This window comes from Erinaceus europaeus, chromosome 6 (assembly GCF_950295315.1).
Source record: "Erinaceus europaeus chromosome 6, mEriEur2.1, whole genome shotgun sequence".
NCBI lineage: Eukaryota > Metazoa > Chordata > Mammalia > Eulipotyphla > Erinaceidae > Erinaceus > Erinaceus europaeus.
Genome location: NC_080167.1, coordinates 9,042,647 through 9,063,548, shown reverse-complemented (window position 1 = coordinate 9,063,548; position 20,902 = coordinate 9,042,647). Strand labels below are relative to the sequence as shown.

At 55.7% G+C, this 20,902-nt stretch overlaps 1 protein-coding gene across 1 annotated transcript in view; it reads right to left on the bottom strand.

The window, feature by feature from the left end:
- Nucleotides 1–10,940, bottom strand: part of TESC (tescalcin) — a 36,469-nt gene extending 25,529 nt beyond the window's left edge. The window contains exon 1 of the mRNA XM_007528741.3: nucleotides 10,724–10,940. Within this exon, the coding sequence (XP_007528803.1) occupies nucleotides 10,724–10,781 (58 nt within the window). The 5' untranslated portion in view covers nucleotides 10,782–10,940. The remainder of the gene's footprint in view (nucleotides 1–10,723) is intronic.
- Nucleotides 10,941–20,902: the final 9,962 nt, after the last annotated feature.

Sequence of the window (20,902 nt, the reverse complement as noted above, 5' to 3'; positions counted from 1 at the left end):
GCCAGTCCGCGCACTTTGTGCAATGTGCACTTAACCCACTACACTACTTTCATTTGATATAACTACATTATATAATATCAAACTATTATAAAATTTGCACTTTCCTTTTGAAGTTTGTAAAACAGATTTTAAGATTATCAATTTGAAGAAAGCTCAAATACTTCAAACATAAATGGGGTTATAGAAAAGCAACTAGTAAGCATAACGGGACTGGCAAGATAGCTCACCTGACATGAGCCTACTTTGCAGTGTATGTGACCCTGGCTCCCACCACACCACAGGAAGCTTTGGGTCTGTGGTCTCTTTCCTTCTCCCACATCTGTTTCTTTTTCTTTCCTTCTAAAAATTTATTTGCTGGGACACAGAGAAATTGAGAGGGGAAGAGCAGATAGGGAGAGAGGGGGTAAGAGGAGAGAGAGAGGGACTTACGGCACTGCTTCACCACTAGTGAAGCTTCCTCCCTGCAAGTGGGAGGGGCAGGGTTTGAACCTTGTGCTTGGTAATGTGTACACTCACCCAAGTGTGCCACACCTGGCCCCTCTGTTTCTATTTGTAAGTTGACCTGGAGAGGTGAAGCCCCAGCAACGACTAAATAAATCAAAGTTCCAATGGTGAGTTTCATGTCATACAGATTTTGCCACCAGGGTGGGGGAGATAGCATGATGGTTATGTGAACAGACTCTCAAGCCTGAAGCTTCAAAGTCCCAGGTTTCACTCTCCCACACCACCACAAGGCAGAACTGAGATCTGGTAAAAAAATAAATAAATAAATAAATAACTTGCAGATTTTGTCATCTTGAGAATTCACATCACTGACCCCAGCATAGAAGCGGAAACACCAAGCATCACTGTGAGGCCTGACAGCAATGGTCCATGGTCCCCACTCAGTTCCAGACTCCAGAAGGCCCCTCGTGTTTCCCTTGCGGTTGCAGCCAAAGCTATGACTCACAGGCTCTGGGAGGGAGCTCCAGTGGCCACCAGGAACACTGAGCTGGGGGCCTGCTCCCCAGGCGTACATGCTGGCCACACCTCTCCACCTGGACCCATAAAGGGAGCCAAAGGCGAGTTATCCAATCCCTTCTGTTCTCTGCAGCAGACACACAGCAGGATGGGCTGCCGGCCTCCTCTCTGCGCCTCAAACCCATTTGGTGAGACCAAGAGCCCAGGATTCCAGGATGCTTTACCAAGCTCCCAGCACCCAGGTGCCCTGGGCTCCCTGTGGGCTTTCTGCACCTAAGGGCAGCTCCGGGGGCTGCAGGTGGAAGAGCTGAGGCCTGAAAACGGCTGGAAGGCTGGCAGAATGGGCAGAGACTGCGTCACAGGCCAGAGCTCCCTGCACTCTGCTCTGCCGTCTGCCTCCTCCAGGTAACACCCATGTGGCCAAGCTGGCTCAATCCAAAGACCTGGCACTGCCCTGACACCCCAAGGGGTCGTCGCGCATACATTACAGATCTGAAAAGTTAAGTTATGTGGGGGGCACATTGCATGGGAGTGGCAGGACTGGGGTCTGAACCCAGGTCTGTGACTCCAAATCCCCATAATCGCTGGCCAGTGTCCACCTAAACGGAGCAGTGGGTGCTTCCTGTGTAACTAAGGAGACAAAGGTGTCACCATTGTTTTTATGTATGTGATAGGACACAGAAATTGAAAGGGAGAGGGGAGATAGACCCCTGTGGTCCTGCTGCCCGCTCGTGAAGCTTCCCCCCTGCAGGTGAGGATGGGGGGGCGTGTTTGAAGCCGGATCCTTGTGAACTGTAATGTGTGCACTCAATCAGGCCATGCCACCGTCTGACCCAGGTGTGTCTCCCTTTAATAAAAGCCTGGAGGGGGAGTCGGGCGGTAGCGCAGTGGTTAAGCGCACGTGGCACAAAGCACAAAGACCAGTGTAAGGATCCTGGTTAAAGCCCCCGGCTCCCCACCTGCAGTGGGAGTCGCTCACAGGCGGTGAAGCAGGTCTGCAGGTGTCTGTCTTTCTCTCCCCGTCTTCCCCTCTTCTCTCCATTTCTCTCTGTTCTATCCAACGACGACGACATCAATAACATCAATAACTACAACAACAATGAAAAACAACAAGGGCAACAAAAGGGAAAATAAATAAATATTTTAAAAAATTTTTAAAATAAATAAAAGCCTTGAGGTGAAGTGGGGGTGGTGGAGAGCAGCTGTGAACAGCAGGGACGTGAGGTGTGGGCATCTCGGAGCATCTAAGTGCTTCTCACTTCCTTCCTGAACTATCTTCAGCTCTGGATTTTTGGCAGCAGTCTCACAGAAAGGCTGAGGGCTTGCTCCATGGGGACATGTAAGTGAGGAACTCCAATTTCGTCAGTTAACAGATGTTCCGTGCTGCTACAAATACACGAAATACTATGGGTACGAAGCATCAAGTGCATGGCTAAGCAGGAAACGAAGGGACTTCAGTGTCAAGAGTTGAGGAAGGGACTTGGAGCAGCAGAGGGGAGTATCTTGCTGCTGGGGGGAGGGGGGGGTCTCACAGCACGAGGTCCAGGGCTAGCAGAGTAATGACAGGCCCCAAAGGCTCTGTGTGTGTGTGGGGGGTGTGCCTTCACTCAGCTAAGGGCCATCTGGATACTTATAATGTGTGGGATCCACAAAGTTATCAGCTAAAAGTTTGCACTGAATGTTGTGGCTGCCTTGGCAGGGCTACACCCAATGAGTTCTTGAGTCTTCTACAGCCCAAAGGCTGGCCATTCCCCACCCTTTCTAGAGAGATGCTCGAGTTCTCTCCTTTCCTTTTTTTTTTTTGCCTCCAGGTTATCGCTGGGGCTCGGTGCCTACACTACAAATCCACTGCTCCTAGTGGCCATTTTTCCCATTTTGTTGCCCTTGTTGTTACCCTTTTTTTTTGCTTGTTTGTTATTGTGGTTATTCCTGTTGTTGTTGTTGGATAGGACAGAGAAAAATGGAGACAGGAGGGGGAGAGATACATAGACACCTGCAGACCTGCTTCACTGCTTGTGAAGTGACCCCGCCTGCAGGTGGGGAGCTGGGGGCTCGAACCTGGATCCTTATGCCGCCGGTTCTTGCGCTTTGCACAAATGTGCGCTTAACCCACTGCACTAACGCCCGACCCCCACTTTCCTAAGTCTTTTTGAAAAATTAAAAAGCAGGGGGCCAGGTGGTGGTGCACCTGGTTGAGCACACACACTACAATGTTCAAGGACTCAAGTTCAAGCACCACCCCCTGGTCCCCATGTGCAGGGGGAAGCTTCATCAATGGTAAGGCAGTGCTGCAGGTGTCTCTCTCACCCTATCTCCTTCTTCCCTTTCAATTTGTCTCTACCAAAAATAACATTAAAAAAAAGTTAAAAGTGGGGAGACAGCATAGTGATTCTGCGAAAGACTCATGCCTGCAGATCTGAGCTCCCAGGTTCAATGTTCAGCACCACCATCAGCCAGGGCTGAGCAGGGCTTTCGTGAAATAAATACATAAAAGCAGAAATGAGGGGCCGTGTGGTGGCGCACCTGGTTGAGCACACTTACGATGCGCAAGGACCTCGGTCCAAGCCCCTAGTCCCCACCTACAAGGGGAAAGCTCCACAAGTGTCGAAGTAGGGTTGCAGGTGTCTCTCTGTCTCTCTATCACCCCTTTCCTCTCAATTTCTGACTGTCTCTACCTAATAAAAAAAGATAATTAAAGAAAATAAAAGCAGAAATGTAAAAGGCAGTCTTTCACTTGGAGTGATCCAAGAAAAAGAATGTTCCCAGCTAGGCAATGGCACACTACAGTGCACAAGGACCTGGGTTCAAGCCCCTGGTCCCCACCTGCAGGGAGAGAGTTTCATGAGCGGTGAAGCAGGGCTGCAGGCATTTCTGTCTCCCCCTCTTCTCTCAGTTTCTTTCTGTCTCTATCTAATAGCAAGTAAAAGATTTTAAAGAAAGAAAGAAAATGTTTCCCCGGGCTCAGAGGATGAACATGGAAGCCATCTACATGATGGTGCGGGGAGGAGCAGAGGGGCAGAACCCCAAACCCAACCCTATACATGGGGAAAGCCAAGTGTCTGCAGTGAAGGTCCCAGGCCCCTAACAAGTGAGGACCAGACCTGAAGACCCCCCCCCTCAACAAGTAGGTAGGAAGCTACACCAGAGGATCCGAGTCCTGGGGTCCTCATGGGGCCAGCCCTCGCTGCAGCCTCCTCCTTTCCCACTAGTTTGCTCAGGCCTGGCCACCTGCCCTGAGGCCCGCCCGCTCCCTCACCTCCGGGGAGTTGTGCCCAGGATGGAAGACTGCTCGCCTCCAAAGGTCACTCCCGGGGGAAAACAAAAGGGCTTTTTTGTCCCGGGCACGTCAGGAGGCAGCTGCCACCAGCCGTGGAAGTCACCCGCTCAACCTTCTGGTTTTATGAATTAGTAATAAGGTCAAAGTAGCGACAGGATGACTGGCAGGACCGGTGCCACTGCCCCGTCGCCTTGCGGGGACTCCCGGGAGCTGCCCGGGCCTGGACCCCCATCGGGCAGCACAGCACTTCTGAGCGGCCTGTGGTGGTGGCTCTGAGCATTGATTAAAATCCAGGCTGTGTCCTGGGACCCATTAACTCACAAAAACACAGGCAGACAGCATGGGGATGGGGAGGCAATGAGATAGACGCAGACTGACTAATCGCCACCCAGTAAACAGTCTTCTGGAGGGTACGTGAGCCACCCAGCAAGACCCCAGTAAAGGGGAGCATACCCCCTTCTTACTGCCAGTCCCTCTCCCACTCTGCTCCACTCTCCTGGCCTCACCCTCTGCAGGGATAAACTGTTCTACAACTTTCTACGCCACCCGTTGCAATACCCGCCTCAGCTCTTGCTGACTTGGTGAACAAATATGGGGGGGACGCTATTCAGAGAGTCACTGGTGGTAGTGCCACCCCTGCTGGTAAGGCTTGAAGAGACAGACACACAGGTCAGTCAGTGAGGACTAAGTCACCCACCTGAGAGAGGTGGCTTCCCTTGGCATGTGAAAGAGATGGCCAGGGGTCAAGAGATGGCTCATGGCAGAGCCAAGATGGTGACTCGAAGACAGCATATGGCCTGAGCTCTGCAAGGAGGCTGCTTCAAAACTGGAAGTTCAGCTAACAGGTTCCAGATGCTACCATGATGCCAACCAGACTTCCATGGGCAGACGACCCCACCAATGTGCCCTGGAGCTCCGATTCCCTAGATCCCTGCCCCACTAGGGAAAAAAGAGAGACAGACTGGGTGTATGGATCGACCTGTCAACGCCCATGTTCAGTGGGGAAGCAATTATAGAAGCCAGACCCCCCACCTTCTGCATCCCACAATGATCCTGGAACCATACTCCCCAGAGGGTTAAAGAATCAGAAAGCTACCAGGGGAGGGGATGGGATACAGAGTTCTAGTGGTAGAAACTGTACCTATGGAATTGTATCCTATGGTCTTGTCAGTGTTTCCATTTTATAAATAAATAAGAGATGGTTCACCTGGTAGGGTGTGTGCCTAACCTTGCATGAGGACCTCAGTTCGAGTCCCAGCACCCCCTAGGCACATCATGGACAGCTCAGGGAGAGGTCTGTGGATGGTGGAGAGGTGCTGTGGTCTCTCTTGCCCTCTCACAGAAAGAAAACTGGACCAAGGGAGGCTCAGTGGCATCACATGTGTGAGGCCTGAGATTTACCCTGGCAGAACTAAAAGGCAGGCGGCAAACGCTACAAGGTCTGGCTCTGTGTTCCGGTCCACACGCAGCATCCAAGCCACCTACAGAGTCTCTACAGCTGAGACTATGTTTCCTTATTTGTCAGCTGGCAGCAGCAGCAGCAGCAGCAGCAGCAGCAGCAGCAGCAGCAGCAGCCCTCCTGGGCTCCTAGGATAAGGGGATGAAAGACTCCACATGCCTGACAGAAAGCTGTCACCTCTTTCAAAACTGACCAGAGGGCCTGCAGACCATTTGGTCACCTACCACTAGAGCTAGTGACTCAGACAAAGCCACCAGCCCCATGAGCACGGCACCTGCTTGGCAGCAGGGGGTGGGGTGGAGGTGGGTGTTTCCAAGGTCAGGGACTGGGTTCACAGGCCCCCCCAGCACATTGCCACACTGAGGCTAGATACCCCCCTCACCAGGTTCAATCCCCCACACACACCACTGTAAGCCAGAGCTGAGCAGTGCTCTGGTTTAAAAAAAAAAAATCAAAGCTTCAGGGTCACCCCCAGATGGCATCATTTGGGGGAACCGGTGGTGAGGGAGGCCTGCGTGAGTGGGAAGCCCCAAGGGTCCTCCCTCCCGCAGTCCCAGCGGCTCTGCCCAGAGACGGTTCAACTGGAGGAGCTGGCAATCCCTGGGCCTCACACATGCTGGTCCCTTCTGTGCCGGAGAAACAGCATCCTGCCATTTCTCTGCAAAACAACATGTGTTCTTACATGACCCGAGGTTCAGTTCCAGCTAGAGTTCTGCTCTCTCTGGTTCTCTTTAATTTTTTTAAAGATTTTTAAAAATATTTATTTATTTCCTTTTGTTGCCCTTGGTTTTTGTTGTTGTTGTTGTTGTTTTACTGTTGTAGTTGTTTATATTGATTGTCTTTGTTGTTACATAGGACAGAGAGAAATGGAGAGAGGAGGGAAGACAGAGATGAAAGACTGAAACCTGCAGACCTGCTTCACCGTCTGTGAAGTGACTCCCCTGCAGGTGGGGAGCCGGGGGCTCGAACCAGGATCTTTATGCTGGTCCTTGCACTTTGCACCACCTGCACTTAACCCACTACGCTACCACCCAACTCCCCTCTCTGGTTCTCTTATGGGTTCTGGTGGCTAGTTAGCTGCACAGCACCCTCCCCACACCCTTGCCCCTCAGTGCCCAAGTTACGGGGGGGGGGGGGGGTAGAGACACCCAGTCTCCAGAAGGACTATGGCCCAGGGTACATGAACTGTGTAAGCTAAGAGAAGACAGTGCCACCCTAGCAAACAGCAGGACCATGCAGGCCTCCCCCACCACTGGTTCCCCCATGATGCAGTCTGGGGTGGCCCTGAAGCTTTGACTTATTTAACCAGAGCACTGCTCAGCTCCAGTTTATGGTGGTGCAGGGGATTCAACCTGGAACTTGGAAGCTTCAGGCATGAGAGTCTCTTTGCATAATCATTATACTATCTAACCCCTAAGTCACCTTTTTCTATGTGGCACTGGGAATGAGCTCAGGTCCTCAAACATGCACGACGCAGAGCTTCCTTGGGCCAATCTTTCTCATTCTTAATTCAAGAAAGGGAGGGAAGGGAGAGACATCTCAGCATCGCTCCATCGTTCCTGGAGCTCCCCAGTGCCACACATGGTACTCCCATGTGGTGCTAGGGCATCGTGCTCCACTGGGTGAGTCAGCTCTGCAGCCTCTGTGTCCTCACCCGGAGGGAAGCCCGGCGTGTGCCCAGGAGGCTCCATGAGCCACTGCAGAGGCCTCCTGGCTTAGCGCCTGGAAGCGCAAGTGCCCGAGAAGCCCCGGCTGTTTCCATTACAGGGCTGCACCCGAGATCCGGGAGGCTGCTGTGTTTGTGCTGTTTTTCCCTCCTTCCTTCGGGCAGCTTCTTGGCATCAAGAAGGCATGAGCCTGCCCCCACCCCACAGGAAGTGGCCAGCTCAAGGGGGTCCTCAGAAGCCGTCAGGCCCGGGGTGTATCCAGGACTGCAGGGACGGGGAGCTCATAGCTAAGACTTGAACCCACTAGGTCGTGAGTTTGCTTAGCTCAAGAGGGAACCTGCTTAAGTTTAAATCAGTCAGGGAGACGGGCTGCGGGCGGTGGGCATGGGCCCATGGAGCACTGGGATGTAAGCCTGGCTGGGTGCCCACAGGGCGCACCCCTGGGGAGAGAGATGGAGGGTGGCACTCTGCAGGACACAGAGGCCCCAGGGTATCAGTGCTGCTTTAGCCCTTCTGAGAGATATGACACCCCCCTGTCCCCAAGCAGCTCCCAGCTTCAAGGGGGTGGCAGGTGACATGCTGACAGCTCTAACTGGTGGGACGTGAGCTCTTACAGGAGGGAATGCAGGGGCAGGGCGGGGGCAGCTTCCTGGGAGGGAGCAGTGCTGCTGTGCCCCAAAGGTAAACCCTGGAAGCCTGGTAGGGTGACTGAGATAAAGCGGAGCACTGGCCACCTTAACCAGGGCAGAGGTCACAGGAGTCTTCCCAGGGGCAGATGCCAACATGCACACATGAAAACGGGGGGGGGGGGGGGGGGGGAAAGGGATGTCTGAAGATGGCTCACCAGGTAGAGCACACACTTTGTGTGTGAGGCCCTGGGTTCGAGCCCCAGCACCACAAGGATGGCACCAGGGGAGCTCCATGGTACTTTGGGGTCTCTCCACCTATCCTCTAGTAAAAGAGAGAGAAAGTCTTGGACCAGAGCGAGGACACACAAGGGGCCCTGGGCTCCCTGTGCAGCACCAGGTACAGGTAAGTGAACTGAAGGGGAGGCGGCCGGGTGGGTAGAGCACAGGGCTCGAACACCTGACACCCCAGTCCTGCTCCCTGCACTGCACATGCCACAGGAGGTTCTGGGCTTCCCACTCAATACAGTTCTTTAAAAAAAAAAAAAAAAACAGGGTGGAACTGAGAAGGGAGCATAACTGGCTATGCAAAAGCTCAGAGGCCTGCAGGTGAGAGACATCTGGACAGGCTGCCCCACCCCTGGATTCCTTGATATTCCATATTCTGACAGCATGCTGATACAAGAATGTGGGCTTGAACCTGGGGCACCTGCGGACCCCGGCTCCCCCATTTAGGGGCTGCCTAGCTTTAGTTGGGTCTCCTCTTTCAGTCGCCTGTATTACCACCTTCCCGGGAGGATTGCGTGAAGATTCCAGAGAGCACACAAAGCAGTCAGCTTCCACCCACGTCCAGTTCAGAGCTGAGGCCCTGGGGGTGATGTCAATCATCACCCTCTCACCCCCACCCAATCAGGAAGGGCCCAGTTGATCTGCCCTCAGGGACTGTCCTGATGGTCTAAGACGGGCTGAAGGAGGCCTGGGGGGGGGGAGCAGCCTGGCCTGAGGCTCCTGCCACTTCCCAAGGGCCCTTCATCCCCATAGGAAAGGTTTGTGCAGCCCTCAGGGGCCCCAGGGCACACCTGGTCACACACTCCCTCCAGCACACGTCACAGTACCCAGTCCACCCCACCCACCCCCCCACAGCCACCTCTGACAGCCCTGGGTGCTCAGCCCCGGTGACACACTCTTGCCTAATGGGTCAAAGTGCCCATGCCATGCCAGCTCCTTTGAGAGAACCAGGGAGAACTTGCCACCTGCTTAGCGTCCTGAGCATGCGCCTTCTGTCCTGCATCTGACCTCAGAGGCTCTTCCCTGACCCCTGTCCTGTTCTGGGCAGAAAGAAGGGACCACTCACTGCCCATATCGAGAAGAGCCACAGAGAGAAGCAGCATCTGCCCTGCCCATAGCGGGCTGGAGCCAGATTCCAGCATCAAACCCACAGCTGGAAGGAAACACCCCTCCCCCAGAATGTCATGGAGGGGCAGCTGGTGGTCTGCTCAGCCTTTGGGGAGATCCCATCACAGAAAGCCCCACTTTCCCAGCCCAAAGATAAGGTAAGATATCAGAGGCATCCAGGACACTAATGAAAGCTGAGAGCCCAAGCAAGCAAGGTGGAGAGAAACCTAGCTCCCCCCTTCCCTCAGCGGTGGGGCTGAACTGGATGGCACGCTAAGGAAAAATTTACACGGGGGTTCAAAATGACAACACAAAAACCCAAAACTTAGAGGGGGGAAACTCAGTCTCCCCTTCACCTCATCCCTCCTGCCAAATCCTGGAAAGTACTCATTCATCTCACTTCCAGTAAAAGCAAATCAATAAATCACCCACACACAGCCTTACCCCCAGGCCTTCTCTACATGAAAGGGAATCGCAGACTAGACACTGCACCGCATCCTTTCCACTAGCTAGCCAAACACAGGTCTGTACTTACACGGAAAGATAAATGACATGTCTGTAGACACACTGGTTAGCAAGGGTTTTCTGTGATGTTCACCCCATTCTCCTGAAAAGAGGTGTTTAGACTGGGGGCTTTCATTCCCCGCACCCCAGGGTGCTGAATTCAAAGCGGGCACCAGGAGCCAGCTCCTCGTCCCCAAAGCGCACCTGCAGCCCCCCAGTTCCTGAGCATCCGCCAGATACCAGCACAGCTCAGAGAAGTTAAGGGACTGGCCCAAGGTCACACATCCGGGAAGTGGTCGCACAGAAGACGCCAGTCTGCAGACGCCCCCCCCCCCCAGTCCCCGCGCCCCCAAAGTCCGGGCTCGGGGTCAAGTTCCCGGTTGGGTCCGGCCGGCCGGGGCGCGCGCTTCCTCTGCGTCCCTGCAAACGGGGCTCCCGGGGCGCAGGGGAAGGTCCCGGGGCGCAGGGTGGCCCCAACCGCCCGCCCCCGGGAGGGGAACCCGCGGAGCTCACTCCACAGACCCGGGACAGGAGAGCGGCGCAGGAAGCCGGCTGTCCCCCACCCACCCCGACTTCAAAATTTCCCGCCCGGCGCGCGGGAGCCCCGACGCCTGTGGGGTGCAGGTGCGGGTGCGCGGTGCTCAGCTGGCGGGGACCCCGCCCGGGCCGGACGCTCCCCCGCTGGGGGCTCTCCCGCCTGCAGCTCCGGGTTCAAGACCAGCCCGGGGCGCGCTCACTCGGCGTCGCCCGCACAGCCCGGGAGGAGGCGCGGCAGCGACTGGCCCAAGGTCACTTGGCGGCCCCGCGCCCCCGCGCCCCGGTCCCCGGTACTCACAGCCGGTCTTGCCCACGAGCTCCCGCACCTCCTCGGACGCCGAGTGGGCAGCGCCCATGGTGTGCGGCGGGGCCCCGGGGCGGGGGCCCTCGCAGGCCCCGGGCTGGAGGCGACAGCAGGGGTCGGGCCCCGGGTGCCAGGCCGGCCGGGGTGCGTGCACCGGGATGTGCCGCGGGCTCCGCGTGGGGCGCGAGCGCGGCCTCTTATAGCGGCGCCGGCGGCTCCCCGCGGTCCTAGCGCGCGCCGGCTCGACGCTGCGGGGGGCGGAGGCGGGGAGGGGTCGCCCCGCCCGGCGGAAGCGCGCGGGAAGGGGGAGGGGACGCCAGCGCCCACAGCCGGACCAGGGGTGCCCGCCGCGCCCCTTCCGCCTGGGCTCAGCGCAAAGTAGGTGCAAGAGAGCCGGGGTGCAGCTCGGAGGGCTCGGACGCGGGACAGCTTCACGACCCCCTCCCCAAGCCCGGCCCCCCCGAGCAGCCTTCCGGGCCGCGGGGAGAAGCCCCTGCGCGGCGCCGGCCCAGGGCGGTAATTAGCTTCGCGGCGACCTGCAATCCAGGTGCGGTAATAACAGGCAGCCAGCGGGGCGCGCCAGGTGCTGGGCGAGCTACCGAGCCCGGCCACCCCCAGCACCGCAACACCGAGCCCAGGTGCTCCCAGCACCGCGCCACTGAGTGCGGCCGCCTCCCAGCACCGCAACACCGAGTCCGGCAGCCCCAGCACCGCAACACCGAGCGCGGCCTCCTCCCAGCACCGCCCCGCATCCCCAGCACCGCGCCACTGAGCGCGGCCTCCTCCCAGCACAGCAACACCGAGCCCGGCAGCCCCCAGCACCGTGCCACCCAGCCTGGCTGCCCCGCCCTCCCCAGCTCCGCGCCACCGAGTGGCTGCGCTGCTTGGCGGCTTGGTGTGGGGGCCTCAAACTATCTCAGCAGGGAGGAGAGGAGAGTGATTCTGACTTTCGGAGCTCGGTGCCAGTACTGCAGAGATGAAGCCCGGGTGGGACTCCAGCCTATGGTGGACTCAGTGCCCGCTGCCTTCCACCCGCTGATAACTGCTTCCATTCAACATGGGTGCAGGGCCAGGAAATGTCCGTCTGGGTGGAGCACACGCCATGCTGTGCCCGAGGGCCTGGGTTTGAGTCCAGGCACTACGTGGCACCATGGATGGTGGGGCTGTGCAGTGGTCTCTGCCACTCTTCTGCTCTCTCTCACCACTCCACACTCTCACCCATTCCCCTCAAAAAAAAAAAAGTGTGGGGGTCGGGCGGTAGCGCAGAGGGGTTAAGCTCACTTGGCGCAAAGCGCAAGGACCTGTGCAAGGAACGGAGTAAGGATCCCGGTTGGAGCCCCCGGCTCCCCACTTGCAGGGGAGTTGCTTCACAAGCAATGAAGCAGGTCCGCAGGTGTCTTTCTCTCCCCCTGTCTCCCCTTCCTTTCTCAATTTCTGTCTGTCCTATCCAACAACAACGACATCAACAACAATAATAACCACAACAATAAAACAACTAGGGCAACAAAAGGGGAAAAAACAGGCACCAGGAGCAGTGGATTCCTGGCGCAGGCACCAAGCCCCAGCAATAGCCCTGGAGGCAAAAAAAAAAAAAAAAAAAAAGAAAGAAAGAAAAGAGAGAGAGAATGAAACATTGGCCTGGGAAGGCGGCTCTGCGGCAGTATTATGCATGTGTGAGGCCCTGGGTTCGAGTCCAGGAGCTGCCTGTTAAAGCTGAAATAGGAAGGAGATAACTGGTTGCTGAGATGGCCCCCGGAAGCCGGAGTTAGGCACGTGCTGATGGCTGTGGAATCATGGCCAATTCTCAAGGGAGAATTTGTTTTGTGTTGTTTTTTCCCCTCACCAGAGCACTGCTGGGGCTTCAAGCCTATGTGGTTCTACCACTCACACTGGACCTTTCTTTCTCCCGGCTACAGGGTAAGGGGAGGGACGAAACGCCAGGCCACTGCGGCACCAATAATGAAGCTTCCCTGTTCAAGTAATATCAAGGTGTGGAAGCCTGGTCCCTGTGCATGGTCAGGCGTCTGCTCTCCCAACTCAGCCAGTCTCCTGGTCCCAGGGGCTGATTCCTAGGTCACTAGGGAGGGAAGGCCACAGTCTCAGGGCTGAGCCTTTGTGCTCCATCTGGCAACAGAGCCACCAGCAGCCAGTTGTGAACCTCTGGTGCTCACAGGCAGGAACTGTGGCTCCACCTCGACCAGCCTGTCGGGCTGGGCACCTTGCCCTTTCCAGCGGCAGAGCCCACCTCACCTGGCTGCAAACCCAGGCGCCCATCAGCATGGCAGTGGCAGGGCTGGGCAGAAGCTGGACCCTGCACTGGAAAAGCACTCTTGAAGGGGGGCTAGGTGGTGGCACACCCAGTTAAGGGCTCAGAGTACTACGTGCAAGGACCTGCACGATGATCCGGGTTCAAGCCCTGGCTCCCCACCTGCAGGGAGAAGGCTTTGTAAGCCGTGAAGCAGGTCGGCAGGTAGGTTTCTCTCTCCTTCACTGTCTCTCTCCTCCCTTGTCAGTTTCTCTCTGTCTTATCCAATAAAATGAGGGGGGAAATGGCCGCCAAAAGCAGTATGTTTTTAGTGCCGGCAGCGAGCCCATGATAACCCTGAAGGGGAAAAACAAGAAAGAAAAGCACTTGGGTGTGGCCTAGATCAGCCAGAGTGATTCTGAAGGCAGAAAAGGGGTGCCCGGGTCACTTGGAATTTATTCCCAGCTGCTGGGAATAGCCTCGTGGTTCCTGGCATTTTGTATTAAGCTATTCAAGGATGAAATTGATGGGGTTTCCTGAGGGGGCGTGCAGAATGACCTTCCCCCTTCACACATACACATCCCAGTCTTGGCATAGATGCCCCCCAGGTGGGCAGGGTTCAAAGCTTGGGGCGCTGAAGGCCCACATGGCTCCCCTCTGCCCCTGGCTGACTGGGGACAGGCCCGGCCCACAGGCTGGCCATCCTCAGCTCCCGACAAGCTCTTGCACTTGTTCCTTCTGTGGGCTCTCCCCTCTCCTCCCTCCTTCCCTTTCTGGGAGCATAAACATCACCTCCTCCGCAGCCAGCACACCGCCTGCCTGCTCGCTCTCCCACGTCTGCTGCCAAACAAGCCACCTTCCTAGCCACTTGAGCTGGTGTGGGTTGGCCATGGGGGAACTGACTCCCCATCTCAGGGCTTGGAGGGGGTGCCAGGAGCTCCCGGTGGCCACAAGAAAGCAGGGTTGGTGGGCTCCTTTACTCATTCGTTTACTCACCACGCACTGACAGAGACCCTCCTACCACAAACAAGGGCCTCGTCTGGAATGTTCTACCCAAGATGGCCCCCTGGAGAGACTCTGTTTTCCCTTACACTGAGACCAGGCTTGTCCCCAGCTGCTATCCCCAAGGTCCCTGTCCATGGCAGGTATGCGGTGTCCTGCTGGGACACCCCCTCTTTGTGAGCTTTGTCACACACAGCCTGCTGGCCCTTGGTTCCGGTTCCAGGACACCACAGCTTTCGTTCAATCCCCCGCCAGCTCCATGGGGGGTGTCAGAGTGGGGATGAGGACTGGGGCTTTGTGGGAGGGCAGGGGGTTGGCTAGGCTGACTGGATCTACAGCCTGTAGCCCTGGCAGAGGGCCTGCTCCTCCTCCTATCACAGTGTAACCCTCCCTCTGAGGGACCAGACACACTCTGGTCACCAGGCAACTGCCCGTCTTCTCCCAGAGGAGCTGAGATGAAGGCAGGCCTTTGGGAGGCCCCTACGGTGAGGCTGGCTGCCACTCAGCTTTCCACAGTCCTGTCTGGAGAGAAGGTCGCCCCACAGTCAGACCTGGGCAGGTGTCGTCACCTCCCGAGGCCTCTGTGTCCCCGTGTAAGATGACAGTAACGCTAACAAACCTGCCACAGGGCAGTTGGGAGGGTCAGTGTGGATTCAGACACCGGCTGAATCAGTCACCTGCTGTTCCTGTGGGCACTGGCTCTGAGGAGGGAGAGAGGCACCCGGGTTGGAGCATCTGCTGATTCCCGTCCTATGGCTACTCCCAACCGTGGTCAGTTCCAAACTACCAATAGCAAGGGCTTGTGAGCTTCCTGAACGTGTATCACGCGCCCTTTGACAACGTGTGTGAGAAACCCCAGCGCACTGCTGTGCAGCAGACTCTTGTTTACCCAGCCACGGGCACCCACCCATCCAGCCATTGACTCACGCACTGTTGGGTGCCAGAAACTAATCCAGACACTGCACTGCAAAGGCTCTGTCCTTGGGGGTCCCCCAGCACCCGGAAGGAAGAGAGACAGAGCTGTCAGACCATCAGAGATGGCTGCGGGAGAGGCATGGCCCATACACCCATTTTACTGATGGGAAAACGTAGGTGTCTGAAATGAGTCATCATCAGAATCAGAGTGCAGCTCCAAAGCCAGTGAGTAGGGACCTCGTGAACCTTTCTCCACAATCCGGCGCCCCTGTTTCTCTAACCACTGAGCTTGCAGGTAATCCTCAGGTTTGGCAAGATTCTGGAAGCAAGAAGACTAATGCTTAAGGGACTGCAAGGGTTTAAGATGAAGTTGGCACAAGGACCTGGATTCAAGCCCCTGGTCCCCACCTGCAAGGGAGGAAGCTTCATGAATGGCTAAGTAGCGCTGCAGGAGTTTATTTTATTTATTTGCCTCCAGGGTTGTCACTGGGGCTAATCCACTGCTCCTGGTGGCCATTTTTTCCTTCTTTTCTTTTCTTTCTTTCTTTCTTTTTTTTTTTTTTTTTTGCTTCCAAGATTATCGCTGAGGCTCAGTGCCTGCACCACGAATCCACTGCTCCTGGAGTCCATTTTCCCCATTTTGTTGCCCTTGTTGTTGTTAGATAGGACAGAGAGAAATCGAGAGAGGAGGGGAAGGCAGAGAGGGGGAGAGCAAGACAGACACCTGCAGACCTGCTTCACTGCCTGTGAAGCGACCCCTCTGCAGGTGGGGAGCCGGGAGCTCAAACCAGGATCATTATCAGCCCTTGAGCTTCGTGCCATGTGTGCTTAACCCACTGTCTTTTTTTTTTTTTTAATTGAATAGAACAGATAAATTGAGAGGGGAGGAGGAGATAAAGAGGGAGAGAAAAGGACAGACACCTGCAGACCTAGCTTCACTGCTTGTGAAGCGTCCCCTGTAGGTGGGGAGTGGGGGGGCCCCAACCCAGCTCCTTATATAGATCCTTTCACTTAGTACCATGTGCACTTAATTGGGTGAACCACTGCCCAGCTCCCAGGTACTTCTCTTTCTCTTTCTCCCCCTTCCCTCTCAATTTCTCTGTCTCCATCCAAAACAAATAAATCAATATATATATATATATATTTAAAAAAAAAAAAACCACAACGAGCTTGCCCTCTGACCTAGAGTGGACCTCACCTAAACCACTAGCAACATGTAAGCATCCCCGGTGTTCTCCTAAATCACCTCCAGGCAGGGGGCCCTGTGGCTGCTCCTAGGACTGTGTTTCTGCTGACATCAGTTTTTTTCTGAAGCTCATACTGACTCCAAATGCTGCTCTCACACGTCCCACTCTCTTAGTTTCAGCACTCCTGGAAACAGAGAAGAATAATCATCAGCTTTTCTTTGCACTGTACTGTCTCCCCTGGCAGCTCATTATTTCACAGAAAGGGGGGGAAGATAGAGGGGGTGAGAGAGAGAGACCACAACACTGCCCCACCATCCATGGGGCTCAGACATGGATGCTCGAACCCAGGGCCTTGTGCATGATTAGATGCATGTGCTGGTTAAGACACAAACTACCAGGTGAGCTGTATCTCCCATGCCTCTTCATTTTCTGAGAACTTGAACTTCCACCTGAGCTGGGAGGTCATGTCTTCTTGATTGCCACAGACGAGGGTCCAGCTTCCAGCTCGGTTACCGCTGCCACCCCTCTGTCCCACCTTCTGCACTTCAACCGCCAGGCCAAGACCTCAGACCCAGGCCACAAAGGGAGGTCGCTCCATGGGAGTGGGAGGGGGGCTGGCTGCCTAAAGACAGGAGATGGGGGCCCTTCGAGGAGGACAGCACGAGCACATTCCTCTATTATTGACATAATCATAAATAGCGACCAATTACTGGAACTCGCAGGGGGAGATGGAAGCTTGTCCCTGGACAGGCTTCAAACTCTGCAACGTTGTCCGAGAAGCCGGCTCTCCAGAGAAGCAGAATGCCATGGCAGGGACCCAAGATCTATTTTAACTTCGCCATCACTCTCCATGGAGCTGAGGGGCTGGCTCTGCAGAGGGTCTGCGGGCTGGGGAAGGAGGCAGTGGGCTGGGGAATGGCAGTGTCAGTGTCTGACACAGAGGCAGCGACCTTGGAGAGGGGCTTCTAGACTGTGACTTTGATGTAGCCAGTGTCTGTGATGTAGGTGGGGGTGCATCCCACACCAGTGAGCAGCAGGATTGTGGAAGAGGCAGGAAAAGGGCCCCACCCCCTCTGTCTCTGACAGCCGTCACGCCCCCATCTCTTTGCCTCTGCCTCTTCCACACATCTCCTGGGAGGGAGTCTTAGAGCATCATCTTTGGGGACTGGCCTTTCACTCACCGGGCTTTCAAATCCATTGGTATTTCAGCAGGTGCAGTGTCACAGCCAAGTGAGAGTCTGTGACCGAGCAGGCCTTACTGGGTGTGTCCACTCTTCTGCTGATGGACACTGGGGAGGGTCACGAGTGAGCTGGGCTGTTTGACAAGACCAGCTGGAGTCACAGTGGAGGTCACGTGCTGTGTCCCTTCTCTTCCTTCCTTCCAAAGAAGTGGTGGGACGTGGGGAGGGAGCATAGAGGAGGGACTTCCCCTCCAGACCCACTTAGTCATCAGGGCCAGAGCACAGCTGACCGGCCAGCCCAGCAGGCCCATTTCAGAGACAGGAAAACAGCGGCCAGGCAACCAGGTGCACCTGGCTGAACACACAAGTTACCCTGTGCATGAACCCTGGCTGAAGTCACCACTCCCTACCTGCAGGGAGAAAGCTTCACAAGCAGTGGAGCAGGATGCAGGTGTCTCTCTTTCTCCTACACCACCCCCCCCTTTTTTTGCCTCCAGGGTTATCACTGGGGCTCAGTGCTGGCATTACAGATTCACTGCTCCTAGCGGCCTTCCCCTCCCCATTTTATTGGCTAGGACAGAGAGAAATTGAGAGAGGAGGGGGAGGTAGTGAGGGAGAGAGAAAGGTAGATACCTGCAGACCTACTTGCCATTTGTAAAGAGTCCCCTCTGCAGGTGAGGAGCTGGGGGCTTTAACCTGGAACCTTGCATGGGTCCTTGCACTTAGTTCTATGTGTGCTTAACCAGGTGTGCCATCCCCCAGCCCAGCCTCCCTCTCTAACTCCCCCTTGCCTCTCAGTTTCTATCTTATCAAATAAAAAGAAAGAAAGAAAAAGAAAGCATAGGGGGCATAGAGGTAGCACAGTGGGTTAAGTGCACGTGGCGCAATGCTCAAGGACCTGAGTAAGGATCCTGGTTCGAGCCCCCGGCTCCCCACCTGCAGGGGAGTCGCTTCACAGGCGGTGAAGCAGGTCTGTGGGTGTCTGTCTTTCTCTTCCCCCTCTCTGTCTTCCCCTCCTCTCTCCATTTCTCTCTGTCCTATCCAACAACAGCAGCAGCAATGGCAAAATAACATCAACAACAACAAAGGCAACAAAAATGGCCTCCAGGAGCAGTGGATTCATAGTGCAGGCACTGAGTCCCAGTGATAACCCTGGAAGCAAAAAAAGAAAAAAGAAAACATAGCCATTGGGAGTCACAGGTCTGTCATGCAGCTACCACGCCTCGCTGATAACTCTGGTGGCAATAAAATTTCTTTTTCCAAGAAAAGGAAACCAGGCTCTAGTCACCCAGTTCATATGGTAAAATTCAGAACCGGGTGGCCCGGGGAGGTGGCGCAGTGGATAAAGCACTGGACTCTCAAGCATGAGGTCCTGAGTTCAGTCCCCTGCAGCACATGTACCAGAGTGATGTCTGGTTCTTTCTCTCTCTCTTCCTATCCCTCTCATTGATAAATAAAATATATTAAAAAAAAAAAAAGACAGAACCAGGAGGTGGGCGGTGGCACAGCTGGTTAAGTGCACATGACACAAAGCGCAAGGACCAGCATAAGGATCCTGGTTCGAGCCCCCAGCTCTCCACTTGCAGGGGGTTCCTTCATAAGCGATGAAGCAGGTCTGCAAGTGTCTATCTTTCTCTCCCCCTCTCTGTCTTCCCTTTCTCTCTCCATTTCTCTCTGTCCTATCCAACAGCAACAACAAGGGCAACAACAACAATGATAAACAAGGGCAACAAAAGGGAAAAAAAAAAAAAAAAAAAGAACCCTGCTGGATCCCAGCCTCTGGCTCTCAAACCCAAGACCCTCTCTGCAGTGTAGTCTCCAGTGGAGGGCACAGGGCTGGCAAGAGTGGAGAATGTGGAAACCCACTTCTTCCATCAGCCCAAGAAGCTGCGTTTCTATCTAAGAATGCAGGGAACCCTGACCTATAGGGCCCTGGCAGCACCCTCCCGGCCGCTGCAGTGCCCTGCCCCTCAGGACCCAGTGCAGCTCCGCCCTGACCCTGTGACCTCGGGGAACTTCCTCCCAGTGGCAGAGAGCTGGCAGTTCCAGGCTTCAGGCCTGGACAGAGCAACTGAGGCCGCCTCCTTCCCTCCCTGCACAGAGCATCGCAGAGCTGGTGGAGCGAGCGTGCAGACAGCTGAGAGTGGACATCTGGGAAGCGCGCCAGTCAGTGGGGCAGGCCAGGTGCTGCTGAGTCAGCGAGGCCTGCTGGGGGCTTGGGGGGCACCCGGCACTCCACAAAGCCCCAGTGTGCCTGCACCCTCTCCTCTGTCCACCTGAGCCACCCAGATGGAAGGTGCCTACCACCCACTCTCTAGATGAGCACCAAGTTATCAGATGCACCGACATGTACTTAGCATCCTGCTTCCAGGCACTCGGCCAGGTGCTTGCAGCCGCCGCAGGAGAGAAAGGCAAAATGGGGGTGGCTGTCCCCGCACACAGGCATGCCCCTGACAAGAGAGCCACAGAGATGAGCCAGGGCAAGTTACCCTCTTCAGCCTGAAACCATCCTGGGCGTCACTTCCAGGTCCCAAGGTAACAGCTCAGCCCACTCTCCCGGCTTGCACCTGCTCACACATAAGAGGCAAGTGCTGTCTGAAGGCCAGGCTGCTGAGGGGACAGCCAGCCCACAGGGGGTGAGCTGGAACCTGGAAGTCGGTGCCTGCTTGTGGCCGCAGAGCCAACCCTTGGGGAAGGCTCTGCTCCCCGGGCCCGGATGGTGCCCTCTCTCTCCGTTACCTGGGGCGGGGGCCAGAAACCAGCACCCAGCTCATCCCCCTGCCTCCCACCCAGCCTCTGAGGCCAGCTGGGACACCTTCCACAAAAGGAGTTGGGGGACCCAGTAGAGTGCACACTTCAGCACACATGAGGACCTGGCTGGCATCCTGCCCCCCCCCCCCCCCGGCTACCACACTGGAGCACCTGAACTGGGAAGCCTCTCCAGAGGCAGAACACTGCTGTGGGGTCTCTCCACTTTCTCTCTCTCTCTCTCTGTCTCTTAGCCTCTGTCTAGAAAAAGACAGTCCACTGGGAGCAGTGACATTGTGATTGTGCAGGCATGGAGCTCCATGGTGGCAATAATAATTTTTAAAAAGGTGGGGGTAGATAACATAATGATTATGCAAAGAGACTCTCTTGCCTGAGGCTCCAAAGTCCCAAGTTCAGTCCCCCACACCACCATTAGCCAGAGCTGAGCAGTGCTCGCAGTGCTCATGGACCTGGGTCAAGCCCCTGGTCCTTACCTCCAGAGGAGAGGGGAGAAGCTTCACAAGTGGAGAAGCAGTGCTGCTGGTGTCTCTCCCACTCCCTTCCTTCTCAGCTTTCCAATCTCAATCTCTATCCAAAATAAACAAATAACTTCTTTAAAAAGGACTGGTGGTGGTCTCTTCATGGGCTCTCATGTGAACACGTCCCTCTGTTCCGCCCCCGGGTATTTGGCGTGCTTTTTAAAGCTCTGTTTATGTTGTACATGTGAGACACAGCACACAGCACTGCTCCAGCAGTGCCTGCCGCTGGCCTGTCCCTATCCCTGGGGGAGCAGATCTGAGTTCTGGAGGAGGCCTAGACAGGGAGGCCTCCTGGATTTCTGGAAACCTGGGCCTCAGCCCAGCCGCCAGATGCCACACGGTCCAAGAAGGGCTTG